At 35.8% G+C, this 18,029-nt stretch overlaps 1 protein-coding gene across 1 annotated transcript in view; it reads left to right on the top strand.

Moving 5' to 3' along the window:
• The first annotated feature begins 201 nt into the window (after positions 1-201).
• tsc22d3 (TSC22 domain family, member 3) overlaps positions 202-18,029 on the top strand; it is a 204,917-nt gene continuing 187,089 nt past the window's right edge. Inside the window, exon 1 of the mRNA XM_039765787.1 lies at positions 202-839. Within this exon, the coding sequence (XP_039621721.1) occupies positions 523-839 (317 nt within the window). The 5' untranslated portion in view covers positions 202-522. The remainder of the gene's footprint in view (positions 840-18,029) is intronic.

Genomic DNA, 18,029 nt, shown 5'->3' with positions numbered 1-18,029 from the left:
CTTGAATGCTGATGGTAACAGCAGCAGATCTGCCAGTCCTTGTAGCTGCATTTTTTTTCCTTGTCTCTTGTTGTCAAGAGGAGGTTGGAAGGAAAAAAAAGGGGAGGGCTGGCTCTGTGAACTGAGCAGTGCCTTTTACCAATCACTGAGGTTTTCCCCTCCTCCCTGCTTTAGCTGTTTTAAAAAAAAAAGTGCAGGCTGAAAAATTGATAAGCAGCCTCGGTGTGTGTGTGTTTTTTGTCAGTCTCACACATTCTACTTGAATTGCTAGTGTGTACGATAGTTTTGCTTTTTTCCCCACTATCCAAAATAGGTACTCTGAGGCTTGTCACCTTTTAAGGAAGGACTAAACAAGGTTTACAGAAGAGGTTGAATCCATTGAGTTCTTCTCAGTCTTTGTGACAAATTTCTCTCACAAAGACAATCTCATGAACTTGTAATGCACTGGGCCTGAGTAACGTGCGTCCCTCTGCTTTCTTTTTACTCTCTTGGAGAAGCCAGAAGACTAGCTGGTGCATTACCATGACAGATGAAGAGTGTCGTTCACCTATTGGCTTGGACTGCTGCAGCTGCTGCCTGGACCTTGCCAATGGATGTGATGGCATTGCAGGTAGAGCTGGTAGTGGCAACAACAATTTGGGCAGCCCGACGGTCAGCCACTTCCGGCAGCTACGCGACCAGCTGATGTTTGAGAACTTGAACACAGACAAGCTGAACAACATCATGAGGCAGGATTCCATGGAGTCTGTGGTGAGGGATCCCTGCTACCTGCTCAACGAAGGCATCTGCAATAGCAGCATTGACCAGACAATGCTCTCTATTCTCTTGTTCTTTCACAGGTAAGTGGTTGTTTTTTTTTTTGTTCCAACCCTGTGGTCTCCCACAAAGTTCATAAAATGTAACAAATTATAGTAGGTCTTCAAAAACTAACTCGAAATCAATTTTAAATAAATCTGCATGCAATTCTTTTCTATTCTTTTGAAAACAACAGTGTTCTTGCAATTTGGAAATAGACATCAAGAATGTTCAAATTAAGACAACCAGATAGAATGCCTTGGACATGAGCGTAGAGGGTATTGAAAAATGCTGGAGAACCAGTTTTGTTTAGAAATTATTTATCCTTTTACACTGGAATTCAACAAGGATTTTTGGTCACTGTCATGGTCAATGGTTGCTCTCTGATTCCAGAAGGTACTCATATTTCTCAAGGGCTTAGGCTCACTTTTTGATTGCATAGACACTTGTAAGAGTACTGGTGGTACCCAACATTTCTATCAAGAACATTTGGTAGATTAATGTTTTGTATTTTTGTTTTAGTTTCAAATTGTATTAAGATTTTTTCTCATTTCTTATTGGGTTTTGCAGTTATTTTAGTTTCAGCATGGTTAGGAGAATATTATTATAGCTCTTAAATTTCTGGTGCTTTTGTTTTGTTCCGTAGCATTGTCAATTTATATTTCTTTGGATTTTGACTTTTTATCATTCTGTGTTTTTCAGTGGATGTACCATTTTGTGGCCATGGATGCAAGTGTTGCTGGGCAACATAGTGCACACCTGTGCCATCACGATTCCATTATAAAAGAGGTCATCACTCACTGTGAAGCATTCAAACCTTATCTAGCTTTTTATACTAGTGGCTAAACAACAACCAAAATAAAATGTATTTCAGGGAACTCAAATCTGTCTTAGCTTTCATTCAAGACCTCAATTCCGATTTAGTCCTAATAAGGTGAAAAAATACATACAAGGAATTCAGAGTACCAACATGCTAGCATCCCTCTTTATTCCCCTTTTTACTCCTAAATTTTAAACGTTTGCAATTCCTGCTACACATTAATTACCTGGAACTTCCAACCTTGTCCACCAAACCCATTAACAAGCTGGACATCTGACATTTAGTGAACGTTATTCCATATAAATTCTGGTGCTAAAACATGTTATGTTAAATTCAACGTATTTGTCTTGATATAATATAAAATGGACACAAATGACTTGAATTATATACATTGGGCCTCTACTAAATTTCCAACATCATCTAGCCTTCACTTAATTAATTATGTGCCCAGGAACTAATAAGATCAACTACTTTCTTTATCATGCTTATCTTTTTCATTTTGCTTTTCTGCTGAATAACTTAAAAACTCAGTACATCAAACAAGTCATCAGTTAAGACTTTTGGTTCCCTGCTCAACCCAACCTTCTGAAGTTGGGTTGTAGCATACACAGTTATTTGCTTCACATACGTGTAAACCGTTATTTCAGCAATGAAATTCTGGACATGTACCACTGGGTTCCATTTTAGGTAGTCATTCCCATTTGTACAAACACATCTGTGTATGCATGTGAACTCATTAGGTAATTAGTAATTTGTAAAGTTTTTATTTACTTGAGAACTTGTCACAGTGCTTGGTGCCAGCACTCAGTGAAGAACACTATACAAACATAAACTGAGTTGATTTATTTGGTGCCCCAAGAATTTGACTAATCTGCTATGACACACAGAATTACATCAGACTAGACAGTACTTTGCACACGAGGGTTTGCATTTGATGTCAACACATTTCAGTTCATATTCCACACAAATATAGAGCACTGATTACAAGTTACTGAACTCATAAAGTGTCAAAAATGTAAATGTTTTAAATCTATTGTTCTACAGGCAGTACATTATCTAATAAAGTTTCCCCTCAGTACGGGAGGTCTGATGGTGTTTTCTTTCTTCAGCATAATGTTATATGGTTTGTACTTCATTCACTCTGTAACTGTATCTTGCATCAAATCAACATTATTATGTAAGGGTTAATTCCAAATTCTGTTTGTTATGTTATTGACTCAACTGAGTTTGTGCAGACATGTTTTGTATGTAACCACTATGTAACCTCTGACTAAAAGAACTATAAAAATAACATTATTGTACTCAGCAAGGCAGGATCAGACAGTTGTGGTTTCCAATCCCAGATGGGTGAATGTTGGTGTGCTATGTGTATCAGGAAATGACTGTATTGTCCTAGGTTTTACATTTTCTTTTCCAGGGTGTATGCTGAGATGTTTAGGGCTTGTTGCAACTAGATGCTGCATTTATTAGAAAAGTTAAAAATAATGAATGGGGTGGAGGTTTGGACTGTGGATGAAAATGCTCCATTAAAATAAGTTGAGTTATTCAGAGATGAGGACATGGAAAGGGGAAACTGGCCTGTTGGAAACTTTTCTCAATGAGTTTGTAGGCCCCATAATGTATACTTATACTGTACATAGTGAGGACAAGGCAATGGGACAATTTTGGGGCTGCAAGTAGACTACTCCATGATCTGTTAGATAACAGTCTGCTGGAGGGACATCCAGGAGTAAGGCATTTACCAGGCAGGAGCTTGGCATTTTAAAATACACAGGAAGGCAGAGAAACCACTTAAAGCTTCAGGTGCATTGCTCTTGTGGCTCTGTTGCTTTGAAGAGTTGCTCCTATCACTTGATAATTCAAAATTGGGAGAAAAAAGACATGAGCTCTGTTGAGGGCAAGAGAGCTGACCAGGTCCTAAAAGTAAAAGGATGGAAAAGAAAGTTGAGGGGTGAAAGGAATGAGGAGAGTGAGGAGAAGGAAGGCATGTAATTAATTATTTTGAAGGGCTACCTTGTACCTCATCAAACAAGCCTTGCAAGACTGACTTTGTTTGATTTATGTGTGTGCTTCACTTCCAGCTATTCAACTTTCTTGAGTTTAACTTCTAAGTAAATGGTTTATTAGATGTCAGTTTCGATGGGTAAAGTGAGATAAAACCACACCATTAGAATATTCAATGATAATATTATATAATATATATTAAATCTATTATGCTCTTCTATTAAACATTTAATTGAATGCTCTGTATGCATTGTGGAATATAAAATCATCATTCCGCGTGATATAGTATTACCTTTTCTGAACCTCATGTGGTTCCTTATTAAAAGACACTTTTAAACCAGCAAAAATTCTTGCTTGTCACATGTAAAGCTGCCGTATATCAGATTAGATACCCAGACATGAAATGTACTTTTCAATTACATTTCTGAGATATTTCAATGTCATAAACAATTCTGTTTCTGTTAATGCTTTCTTGTCGAAGGTGGTGCAGTGCTTTACAAGTGGTACCCCTTAAATCTTTATATCTAAAATTTTTAAATCTTTCATTTTTTTTTTATTTTTACACATATTCACAAATGGGTACAAGGCTGGCCCCAAAGTAACCAACTACCTTCTGCTTTGACAGTTAAAGTGAGGAAGGAAATGGCTAAGAATTTTTCTAAGGAAACTGCTGCTGCTTACCCAATAGCCTTGTCAAACCTCTTTGAGAACACAAGATGGACAGAAATGCTTGATGAACACACCCATCACCTAAAAGACTAGATAATCTGAAACTGGGGGAAAGGGGGTTGGAATAGAGGAGCAGTTCTTCAGGTGAAGATAGACAGCTATATTCAATGAAAATTCTTCAATCTTATGGTTAACACTAAATCCTGTTTTTCTGATTTTCAGTACACAATTATTGTAGTTTTTTTTTTAGTAGAAGTGAAGCATTTGTTTTGTACAGAGATTAAGATGAAAACACCACTGCAGAGCTAAGATATGGGCTGATCTGGACTGTTTGTCTTCACTGCACTAAACTGGAAATTACTGGCTAATGCTTTATTAAAAGCCTGATATGTCACTCCAGAAGACATTCCAGGCTCTTCATTAGAGAACTGGCGCGTTCTTCTGCGTCTCAGACATACCTTCATTTTTGTGACACAACTCATATGTTATTGTTTTCTTTCTTCTTTTACAGACAGTAGAAGGTGTGACCAGAATAGGTGCAACTATTTGTGTTCTGATGGTAGCTGTTGATAAGATGAATATGCGTGCCAGAGAGTTTTTGTTCTGTGATAACACCTCACTATGTCAGGATAATTACACTGCTAAAAAAAACTACACAAATACAAAAATATACATGTAAATATACATTTAAATATTTGCAGAATTGTCAGATTATGTAAAATACAAATATGAAATTAAAGCGTATCTACAGTAATTGTTCATATATGAAAATATAATAAATAGGGGAGGACAAGACTAATATACAGTTGTGGAAATCCCATGCATTGTATTGTTCTCTTTGTTATTTTTTAAGCAGTACAAATCCTCGAAACAGATCCCCACCTGTATTTTATAGAATTATTACACAACATAAACCCCAAAGCATTGCAACAATGTCTTATAACTACTGCATACTACAAAAACTGTGTATAATTTTTCTTAAACCAGGAAAATAAAAACTGTGGCAAATGACTTTACTGTGACCCTGAAATGGATAAATGGCTTCCAAAATGTATGGATAATTGTTCTAAAGGAGTCAAAATTTACATTAAGTATATAGCATAAAAGTAAAGACTACAAATTATCCTAAAATCAACTAGCCCTTGATTTGAATTTTGGGTATAGGTACATTATGTAAGAATGTGCAGTGCAGTTTCTTTTTTCAGAGCTTCCATGTTTAGTGTGTCACTCTGAAAGCACAGCAGCTAAACACTGAGTCGATTGCCAGGCTATGACTGCCCAGAGATATTTTCAGGCTTCTGCCAGCTACTGGCAATTCCATTACATAAGCATAGGCAGCACTTCATCATTCTTTTATTTTATTTAACAATGTATTCCTGTATTCATTTACACTTGTTTTTGATGATAATTATTCTGATGAAAGTAAGGAAAAAATTGCAGCCTGTCCACAATTTGCAGGAACATGTCTTGATGAATGTTGTCACAACTCTGAATTTATATTAGCATTAAATACCTAAGTTAGCCAATGTCCTGCCTGGTTGGAAGTGAAATGTTCAACATTTATTTAGTGACTCTACCTTTAGTGTTTGAAGCCATAAACAAAGTCTATAAAAATGCAATCTTTTTTACTGAGAATTTCTTTATATTTTGGTACATTAAGACTTTTCTCATATGCATGTTCTTTATATTAAATTGTTCAATTTTTCCAGTTATTTACCATCTGTACCCCAGATACTGTTAATTGTTTTGAGTAGAAGTACAATTTTTTACCTATTTAACTTGATTAGAATTTCTGTGGTACAGTAGTGCAGTGTTTGGCACCTTTATATTACACCTCCAAAAGCTTCCACATATTTTACCTGCATCTCTGTGGACTTTTCTCCATGTTCTGCAACAGCTCAACCTGTCTACAGATGTGTAGGTTAAATTTCTATTTTAAATTAAAATATTACTGAAATTAAAACCTGGATGTAACATTACTGTTTATAATTAAAGTGCAGTGAAATGGAACTCTATCAAATCGGTACTAAAATTCACTTTAAGACAATGATCTCCTTTTCAATCAATCTTGGCGATGATTTCATCAGACCTTCTTCTAATGCAAGGAATCTTGATGTCATTTTTGATTTCTCCCTTTCTCATTCCACATTAAGAAACTTTCTTACTTTTGCCTTCATAACATATCCCATGTTCATTCAATCTTCTCCTTTTCTAATGCTGACAAACCTGTCCATCCTTTCATCACATCCTGCATCAATTATTGTAACTCCCTATTGGCAGGTGCTCCTTCTAATCTTATATCATAGGTCCAGTTAATTCAAATCTCTGCTGCAAGAGCCCCAACATGGACCACAACAGTGAGCACATAACACCCATCCTGCTTTGCCTCCACTGGCTCTCCTGAGTCTTTAAGGATTGAATATAAAGTTCTGTTATTAGCCTACAAAGCTTTAAATGCCCTCGCACTGGACTACATCAGTGACCTTTTTATCACTTTGCTCCTGTTTGCCCACTAAGTTCCTCTGATTCTGGTAATCCTGTTGTGTCCCACACTAACAATTCACTCTATGAGTAACAGGGCCTTCAGCTCTATAGTGCCCAGACTTTGGAATGACCTCCCTGCATTAATTAGATCAGCTGACTCAATTCATTCTTTTAAAAAAACAAATTAAAACTCATCTTTTAGGAAGGGGGCAGCATGGTGGCGCAGTTCTAGCGCTGCCACCTCGCAGTTAGGAGACCTGGGTTCGCTTCCCGGGTCCTCCCTGCTTAGAGCTTGCATGTTCTCCCTGTGTCTGTGTGGGTTTCCTCCGGGTGCTCCAGTTTTCTCCCACAGTCCAAAGATATGCAGGTTAGGTGCATTGGCCATCCAAAATTGTGCTTGGTGTGTGTGCCCTGCCCAGGTTTTGTTTCCTGCCTTGCGGCATGTGTTGGCTGGGATTGGCTCCAGCAGACCCCCATGACCCTGTAGTTAGGATATAGTGGGTTGGATAATGGGTGGTTGGATGGATGTTCAGTAAGATGTTTAACCTTAACCTAACATTCAGCCCCTTCTTTCAGTTTATGTCTCGGGATAATCTGTGTGAGTGTTATATATCACAAATTATGTTATTTGTTCAGGGTTTCTATCTAGTATTGTGTTTAGTATTTTACTCTGGTTTATTGTCTTTTATTCTATTTAATGCTTTGTATATCCTGCATTCATCCATTTGATGTGTTCTCTGTGAACATTATTTGTATCCAATTTTACATATACCCTGCTGTTCCTTCCGAGACTCCATGAAGTACTATGAGCATGGGATCAACGCTATATAAATAAAATGTTATTATTATTATTATTATTAACGTGGCTTGTGTACATGTGGGGATGAGAGTAAGTGCATCTTTTCCTGATTTGATGCTCTGGAAACGGCTGATACCTACTGTACCTTGTGCCCAATGCTTGCTTCTGTTACCCCAAAATGAATAAGCAGGGCAGAAACTCAACAGAGGGATGGAGGAATGGGCGTAGGTGACTGAGTGTATGTACTGCCATAAGCGTCAATTCCTGCCTTACACCTGATGTTGTCTGCATCCAGCTCCCTGTGAGCCTGAATTAGAATAAACAGGCTTGGAAAGTGGATCATTAGATGAGTGAAAGCTACATACTGTATACAGAACATGTTGTCTTATATTGCATATGGCAGCCTAATATGTTTCAGAAGGCTGTACCACACATATTTACTATTAGTTTTACCACAAAGTAATTTGGAAATTGCAATCTAATGTATATAACATTACATTCTAAATATTTGTTTGTTACTGATCAAAGACAGACTGAAGCAAATGAAGAACAACTTTATTTAGAATGACATGTGCCATTAAAATATTCCAGTATTATTTGTTTCGTATCAGTATGGTATAATATCTCTATCAATTTTTGGTCCTTGCTTTTTTCTTTTTAGGTTGTGCTCAGCCACTTACCAAGCAGGCGACAGTAGCAGCTCTGAAGGATGCACCAAGCTATAACAAATATTGAATTTTATTTAAACGTTATAGATAACAATGCTGAAATGAAAACAATGGGAAATCTCATTGCACAGAAAATGCTTAACGTAACACCACCTGTGACACAAATGGGACATTCAAGAGTATTATTTGAGATCCAATACAGATTATACAAGTCCAAATTAAAATATGTGTAAATAATGTAATGACGAAAGCTTCCTTGAAACATTTGTAAGTTATGTATGCAGATGTGATGCAGATCAATGTGAACTTCCTTCTAAGGGAAGCAAATACAGTATGTGACTTAAAATAAAATCAACAAGTTAGAAAATGTACATGTGGCGTAACATTCAGATGCATTCAGGGACGTAGTTAACTAATATAAAAGTTGCTGCATATTACATTTTTCAGTTACTTTACTAAAGAGTCAGTTATCAAATTTTGTTTATTAAATATTATTGTGACCATAGGTTATATTCAAAAATAGCAGTGATAATAAATCATGATTACACTATTAGTAGACTACATTAATTACTGTACCTGCTTTTAACAGCACCTTACAATGTCATATAATTAAAAATGGAGCAGAAAGGCTTATGGTGGCTCAATAGCTTTCATACACAGGAGATTCCAATTCAAGTGATGTTAAAATCGATTGATGTGCTGGTAATTATTTGTGAAAGGTCTGTAACTTTTTTTTATATGACAAAAAGGATCCATGAAAAGATATAAACCCTAATAACCCACCCAACAAATGTTTAGTAAATAAAATCATCCAGGCACTGCTTGATTTATTTGTTTCAAGGTTTGCAGGTTTTCAGAGGCAATGCTTGTCAAATAAACTTCACATCATAGTATCATAAATAACTGATTGATGTTTTGTTTTTATTTGAACTCTCTTTTACTAAATTGTGTAACGTATCTTTCAAACTTCAGAAGAATACTAAGTGGATAGGTGGTGCTGTGAGTTGTTTCCCCCTTATGCCTGATGCTTTCTGGGATAAGGTCCAGATAGGTGAGCTTAGAAGATGGATGGATGGAATGTAAACTCCATATTCATGCACTCCTTTCAATCCTAAGTGAGCTTCATGTGGATTCCAAAAAAACAGAAACGATATTTGCTAACACACAGACAGTAATCAGTCTATGTATTTTTTATGTCTCGTTTTCTTGTGCAGGTCTATCAATTTAGTTGCTCCAAAGGCTGCCATAAATGGAAAGTTTCGGCATTGTAGGGTATAAAAAAAACCCCACACATTTATTGTAGCCAGTGTGATATTTAAGTTTTTGACTGGTTTAGAAAATCAGAATTCCAGAATACGACCAGAAATATAAAGGGCACATGCAGAGAAAACACAAAAATCAACAAAGCTTGAAGTTCAGCAAGGACTGTACTGTAAACACAGAGATCTCAAGATAGACATTTACAATATGCTGGCTAATTATAATTTAAAAACACATAAAAACAGACATTTATGTTGTGTACATAAAATTGAATAAGATACACAACCATCTGGGTAGATTTACAGTAACTCTAGGGCACTTTATTATTGTTTTTGTTTGTAACAATGAACTCTTGTTAAAATTACTCACTGTGCTGCACCTCATTCTGGAGATTTGGTCAACGTCCTCGCAACTGTACCCTCAGCAGAGCTTTAGTGTAAGCCCAGAATAAAATCAACGAAAAGTATGTAATTATTTGAGCTTTCCACCCAAAAGCCACATAGTCCATATGCATTATGGATATTTAAATACATCTCCTTAAAAAGGAACATAATGAATTTATTTGCTAATCCATCCATTATCAAACCTGTCTAACCCACTTCAGGAACCTTACTGAATGAGGAGCACATCAGAAGTCACCAATGACTGCATATTTGTTTTAGTGTCTGAAAAGACTAATTACTCTAACACAATTATAAAAAATATACAGTGGGCAATATTGGAATTATGCAACCTTTACAATCTGTTCACATAGCAAGTATTTCCTCTTGGGTTTCTTAGAAGACAGCATGAATGACTGGACTTTGATCTGCATGTACAATGTAATCAGTGAATTAGTAGAATTAGATAGTGAATTTAAAGATACTCAAAATAGGAATTGCTTTTTCCAGCATTTAGATTACGGAAATAACAGAAAGTAAAGAAAAATGTAAGGCTGCTAAGTCATTCTGAGGAGGATTGAAAAAGCACCTAGGGTGTGATTCTGTCTGAGAAGGAAGCAGCCTATAAATGAAAATGAGGAAATAAAATTTGAAATGAAATAACAAACTCAATTATCAGTGTACCTTTAGGGTTGGATTTGCAGTGCTTTTGAGCAATTATTAAATATTTCATGGGGCTGAAATCAACACAGCATAAAACAGCAAAAGCTCATTCTCTACTCTGTTTTACACAGAGGTTTGTAATCATGTCAAAAATACAATCAATTGGCCTTATCACTGGCTGTAAATTAACACAAGATGTATCTTGGCGAGAGAATTCAGATTACATACCATAATGAGGTTTTGGTTAAAAGCTTGAGAGGATTTCCCTCCTGAAGGATGCAAAGCAAAATAAGCAAATAATGACCTGGTGCCACTGCTCAGCTTTTGCTTTTAGCATTTCAAAAAATCTTTTAAATTGCTTTTCCCATGTGACTGAGGTTGTCACTCTGTATCACTGAAAGCTCTCTTCACACAAGCTCATTCAAACAACTTGTTGGATCCATAGCCCTCAAGCATCTTTTTCAGCTTGTGTATGCACACTCAACAACATTCGTCACTGGAAAAATACTATTATGCTTTTACACTTTACTTGCTTCCTTATATCAGTTTATTGAACTGCACAGCACCAAAGTTTCTATTCTGTTCAATTCAATTTAAATAGCATGCTTCATACTTACAGCTCACAGTGTATACATATGTTGTATAAATAAAACAGAAACACCACAGTGAACGCAACAGCACCACACAATTTGGACTAAACACAGAAATACAGAAACTGGCGTCCATCTCCTTTCTAAACCTAATTATATTCAATACAGTTCCATGTGGAGTCAATGCCTATTTTATCCTAAGCTGCAGCTGCTGGCTTCAAACTTGTGACCTTGTCTTATCAGCTACTAGTGAAGCCCAAAAAACAAGCACTCATCCATTTTGCTAATATTATTATAGCCTTAAAGTCTCCCAGCACTTTTCTCCATGAGGACAATGACCCCAATGCCTAAGTGGTAGCTGGCTGCACACGGAGCCCTGATATGCTGGTCATCAAATCATCCTGTCCTCAGAATAACTCAGCATCTTAGATTCTTATTAGCGTACTTCACATTCAGCCAAATAAACACGGGGTAGAAGAAATCAAAGATCGGATAATACCAACTGTATTCTTTCACAATTGCAAGAAAACTACTATTTTTTGGAGTCCATTTAATGTTTTCAGTATGTCGTCTCTTCTTCTATTCTGCATCATAATACATAATGTAGATACAAAATCACAGAGATAAATCAACATTTCTCATATGCTGGCACAATTAAAGTGAGTATAATGAAATTGAAAGGTAGGACCAATGGTTTTTATGGTTTGTCATTAACTGTACCAGAACATTTGACAAGAATGAATGTTGTTTGTTTTTCAAAAATTGATAAAAGAACATTTATCATTAGAAAAATACATAACATTTAAGAAATAATGGAAAACTACAAACTCAGAAACTTAAGGTGTGTAGGAGAAAACAAATTTCCAATGATGCCCGTGGCTAAATTAATACCCTATGTAGAGTTTTGGAATAAATAGAAATGAATGAATGAACAAATGGCTGAATGAAAAATCTGTATTGTGAGCAGCTGGTTGCCAAATCCATCTTATACGTGTTCACTCCATAGGTGTTTCAAGTCTGCTAATAGATCCTCAGTGATGCCACATGCTTTATCCTCATTTTTTTAACTCTTATATGAGTTGGTCAGTTCTAAGGGGTTCAAGATCAGCAGTATAAGGATTAGTACCTTTATTTCTGCATGTTGTAATTGAGGGGGCTGCCTTTTATTTATAATGAAAGCACTTCTTTCTTAATTTTGCTGCAAACACATGATCGTGCAATTTGTTGAAAAGGAAATGAACAGAGAGTGTACCTTTACATGAGTATAAACAGCAATTATCCTCAATTAACTACTTAAGGATACATGATGTATGCTATACAATTAAAAATGAAACATAAATTACTGTCATTTAGTAAAGGACATCCACTCATATTTCTGCTACAGAATAAAGAGTGTTACAGTATGTACAAATCAAGGAAAACAAAGCTCTTGTTGTGAAAGTACATGTGTTTTGTTCTCACTTATTAAATTTCTGATAATAAAATGAACCTGATAGCAGGGTGAGTACTGTCATCTGATCTATCAGTGCACATTCTATTGTTCATTATATACTGTACAGCCTGCGTGACTGTAAACTCAAATTACTTCACTAGTGTATCAACTCCAACCCTTCAAGTATTTTCCCAGTTTTGTCCATTCTAATGAATTTGTTCCTTTCCATATTATACTTGACTTCTGCTCTTCATTAAATTTGAAAATATTTATGGTCTTCACTGCTCTTTCACCAAGGACCACAGCAATTGTCAATTTACTCTGATAGCTCTTCTTGTTGATAGACTACTACTTCCTTAAATGTGACGGTTTATATTTAGTTCATTTGGTTGCTGTCTCATTCAGAACCACTGGAGTTCTTGTTTTGCAGCTTTTTCTGCTGAATGATGTAAAATAGTAAATCAATGGGACAACTAATATAGTTTCAAGTATTGCACTACTTTAGATTTGTTTGTTCCCCACCTAACTAGTGAATTCTGAATCACTCACAGGATGGACCTCTTTCTTTCTTCTTAACATTTAAATAAATTATCAAATGCTACTAATTGCCATAATTGTCAAAAATTTATTTATGCATCTTTTTTTACTTTCCCTATATAATGTCATGAAAACATATTCTCTTCTTCCTAACTTCCCTTATTATGGTACATTTTTGACTGATTTTGAATGTTTTGGGTCGGGGCGGTACGGTGGCGCAGTGGTTAGTGCTGCTGCCTGGCAGTTAGGAGACTCGGGTTTGAATGTTCTCCCCATGTCTGCATGGGTTTCCTCCCACAATCCAAAGACATGCAGGTTAGGTGCATTGGCAATTCAAAATTATCCCTAGTGTGTGCTTGGTGTGTGGATGTGTGTGTGTGTGTGTGTGTGTGTGTGTGTGTGTGTGTGTGTGTGTGTGTGCACCCTATGGTGGGCTGGCTCCCCGACCGGGATTTGTTTCCTGCCTTGTGCCCTGTGTTGGCTGGGATTGGCTCCAGCAGACCCCCGTGACTCTGTAGTTAGGATTATAGGGTTGGATAATGGATGGATGGATGGTTTAGGTCTTCAACTAAAATCTAATATTATATTAGAAAAATGGTGCCAAATGACCTATTATCTAGTATTAAATGATGTCTGAAGACGTGAAAACATTCAGTATCAAAAACATAAAATAATAGAGGAAATCAGTAAGGAGGAAAAAAATGGTGCATGTTCACTGCAAATAGTTCACATAGGTACACATATAATGAATCTTAGTTTTCAAAAGATTTATATATTTTAGACATCCCTGAATAAAATTTCAGTGTTCTTTGTTTGTGTGTGTGTATTTTAGGATGCAAGTCTGTATACATTATAACTCAAAAAAGAATTACAAAATAATAAAATCCTATTGATTTTGAGAAAATCATTCCAGCAGAAAATGCTCTCCAGAGATAACTCCATATGAGATGAGACGCAAAAATAACTGGATTGGTAAAAAAAATATTTACTGATGAATTACAGCATTCTAAACGTTGTCACCTTCTATATAATCCCCCTCCTTATGTGAATTTCCCCTTGGGATTAATAAAGTATCTATCTATCTATCTCTACACCGCTCCATACGTATCTTCCATTGATTAAAACATTGCTGAAAGTCATCATGCTTGAGGCTCTTCAACAGGCTTTTCGTTTTTGTCTTCACTTCATCAATTGAAGAAAAATGTGTTCCCTGCAGGTCACTTTTGATTTTCGGGAAAATTCACAAGGAATTTGATGTTGGTTTGCTGTTCGATTTTTTCATCCGACATTATCGCGGCAACTCATGTAACAATTATTGTGCAAATACTGACTGGACTATTTCACAGGATATACCTAGCCAGTCGGCGGTTTGAGAGGGTATGTAGGAGTAGAGATAGTTCTATGATTCACGCCCAGCCGACCCCCAGACGGTTTTCCGGGAAAGCCCTAAGCCCGGTTTGGTTATTTCAGAGTCTCACCTTGTATATGTGAGATGTATGTGCATTTGTATATGTATAAGAGCATGAACTTCCAGGTGCTATTAAGGCAGTTGAGAAAAAAAAATCCCTACGGTGTCTTCTTAGGGTCTTCTCTCAAAGGACCTTGTCTAGTACACCTCACTAAATACCCAAACCATCTCAAATGAGGTCTGATTTGTTACCCACAGTTTTGAAGTAACCTGACTTGTTTAGACAACAAACAAATGCTACAGTAAGCTACCTAAATGTATATATTAAAGAAATGCTATGACCGCGTGTTAAATGCTTTAAATGCTTACTGGTTCCTTGGACAGCTTTATGCATTAAAAGCAAAGAGTAACCTGGCAGTGTCTGAGGCTAACTCTTTTAAAATGCCTAATTTATATCTGTTCAATCACTTTAGACCATAATAAAAGTTTTGGTTTTAGTATAATGTATTCTACTTTGAGTAGAAATATTTTCTCGCAGTTTATAAGGAACTGATTGAAACAGTTTACTTCAGTTATTCTTACCCTATGTCAGAACTACATTATACTTTGTATTGGGATTGTTCTGTCAATTAAACACACCTCAAATAAGAGGAAGTGACTGCTGCTGCTGCTGCTGCTTAAACATGTGAATGCCATGCCTTAGGTTCAATCCCTGTACATGGTCCATACAGAGTTTGCTTGTTCGCTCTATATGAGAATTATATTTAAGTACCCAAGGACAGGTAGCTCCACTGTTCTTTGTTCTCCCACCCACCTATCCATCCACTTACAGTATGTTTTAATATTTTTATCTACCACAAGGCTAACTAAAAATTGTATGTGCTTTACAAGCTTTTTAACCAAACCACTGAGTTCTCAAAATTATCAGATGGACCTTACAATCAATTAGTCATTTACTGGGTAGCTAATTCTGTTGAAATAATACATGTGAAAACATTTTGACTTGCATGTCAACGGTTATGACATAATGTACAGTACATTTTTTCAGTCCATAATGGACTTCAACTGACATAAGGATGATTACCCGCAATTTTTGGGCAGATGGTCAATTTTAGTCCCGTGTACTCCCGTTGATGCTCCAATTTTTACCCATATGCTTGATGTCAAGTTGTTTGTTTTTTTATTTTCAAATTGCCATAATTTTTTCTGACTTTATATTAATGCTGCCCTTTAATAGAAATTATATTTTTTAAACTGTGATTTGTGGATGTTTTCAAGTCTGCATTGGTTCAAGCCTATTACTGAAATCCAAAACACAAATGTAATCATTTAATGAAATAATTTAAGAAGGCATAGCAGAATAGATGTTACTTTCATTAAAGTTATATTTCAAGCTAGCTATTTCAGTAAAGCACCACACATGCCACATATATGGGATTTATTTAATTGTTCTTATTTTGGAAAATCACAAATGTATTTATCATTTTTGCTTTTTTTTTATTGTCTACAGTGTATTTTATGGCTACCAAGAACTGTATTGCTGTTGCATGTTTCTGCCTCATTGGAACTAGCAACAAATGATCCTCACTGAACTGTAATGTATAATGAGAATGAATTGAACTGAATTAAAATAACAGGCTAACTAAAGATTACATAAGAGTCAAGCTGGAATACAACAATTCAAAGTCCTAATGTAGTCAAAATAAAACCGAAATTTAAGTTAAATGATGAATTATATTTTTTGGAAACAGGTTCATTGATTCAATACATGAAACTAATTCTGTTGATGTTATTACAGTAAATAATAATGAAAGTAACTGAGTGGACATAAAAACTGCTATCTCATTGAGTCTGAGGTAAAATGCATGAAGTGAAAATGGCGCATCGACAAATGGTGATACTGAAGGTTGATATATACCTCTTGTGGCCAATTGTTAGGTTTATCTGAAAAGAAAATACTTATAATTTAATACAGTTAAAATAATGATAATAAAATAAAATAGACAGATTTAATTCATGTTAGCACAATTTGCTGTATCTTTCTATTTCTTTAGAAGAAATTTTACTAAGATGTATACATTGCTTTGATGTTCTAAATGTTCTGATCCAGTAATCAGTCTACTGATTCTACAAGAGGCATTGCAAGTTATGGCTGGCTGAACACTTTTCAAATGAAACAATGGCCCTCCTCTAATAACTAAAATGACCTTCATGGTTCACTTACTTATATGAAGCTCTGAACATAGTCTGATTTTAAAAACGTCTGCAAAAAATATTGCCTTGCATCTTGGTGATAAGGAACATGGGGTTTACTGCATTCAAAGATTAAGTCCAAATCACAGTTGACAGTACTGTATGCCCTACTCACGGATTCCCACAATCTGATGGCACTCGCTCCCTAATACTCTTGCCTTACTTGTTAATACCTCAAGAAGTCAGGCACCTGTATATGTTTATAGTTCATGTTACCACCAAGTATTTTGCATGAAAAAATGACAAGGGCAAGTCCAGTAGGATTTTTAGGTTTTATGGGTGCAGTAATGTGCTATATCAGCGCCTGCTCCCAACGTCTTATGGACATGGTGATGGTAGAAACTGGAAGTTGACTACACAGTAAATAGCAGTGGTCAAAACAAGGAGAGGAAAATGAAACCAACAAGTCAAAAACTGAAAATTCATTACGAACTTGAAAGTCAGATAATGAAAGAGGTCATTACCAGAATGCATAATCCTACTGCTAGGGCCTACTTGTTTTAAAGCTAAAAAGGTTGAAAGAGAATCCACCAAGGGATAAAGCAGTGTGTGATCAGCAATGTATTTATATCATCAATTCCTGTTATTAGTCCTGTCACTAATGAAATAATTGCAGTCACGTAAATAGATTCCAGGTGTGGCATAAATAAAGATACATATGATGGTTGTAACATTTTACTTTGCAAATTCCATTCCAAACATAAAACAAATGTCAGTTTTCAAATCCTCATGCGTAAAAACCTCCAAAATTACAGTACAGATATACAATTAATCAAGTGGACCAGATGAAAAGGTTATTTAAATGGCTAAACCAAAAGAATAGTCAAGAGATGATCTGAAGGACTTTGTTTAAAGAGAGACACAGTGAAAAAAAATAGTCATAGTGTCCAATAAGAAAACATTTGATTTGAAATGTGAGATGCTGTGTGCTACCACTTTTAGACACCATTTGCAATCATGACATTATGCATTCTGCAGGCACTGACCACGAGACCACAAAGTACCATGGAAATGGCAACAAACACGAGAAAACAACACTAAGTGACAGTGACAGTATAAAATATGGAATACAGTATGCACAGTATATGTATATTAAAATGAAAAAATAATGGAATGATTATTAATAATCTTATACACATAACCCAAAAAGAGCGAGTTATGTGTATGTGTGCAAGAGTGAAAAGGAGAAATGAGCAATAGTAGGAGGAGAATTAGAGGACCACACAGTGTAGATATTTTGCAGTTTGCTCCAAATAATTTTTCATAA

Source organism: Polypterus senegalus, chromosome 10 (genome assembly GCF_016835505.1).
Source record: "Polypterus senegalus isolate Bchr_013 chromosome 10, ASM1683550v1, whole genome shotgun sequence".
Lineage (NCBI taxonomy): Eukaryota > Metazoa > Chordata > Cladistia > Polypteriformes > Polypteridae > Polypterus > Polypterus senegalus.
This window is presented reverse-complemented; position numbering and strand designations above follow the sequence as displayed.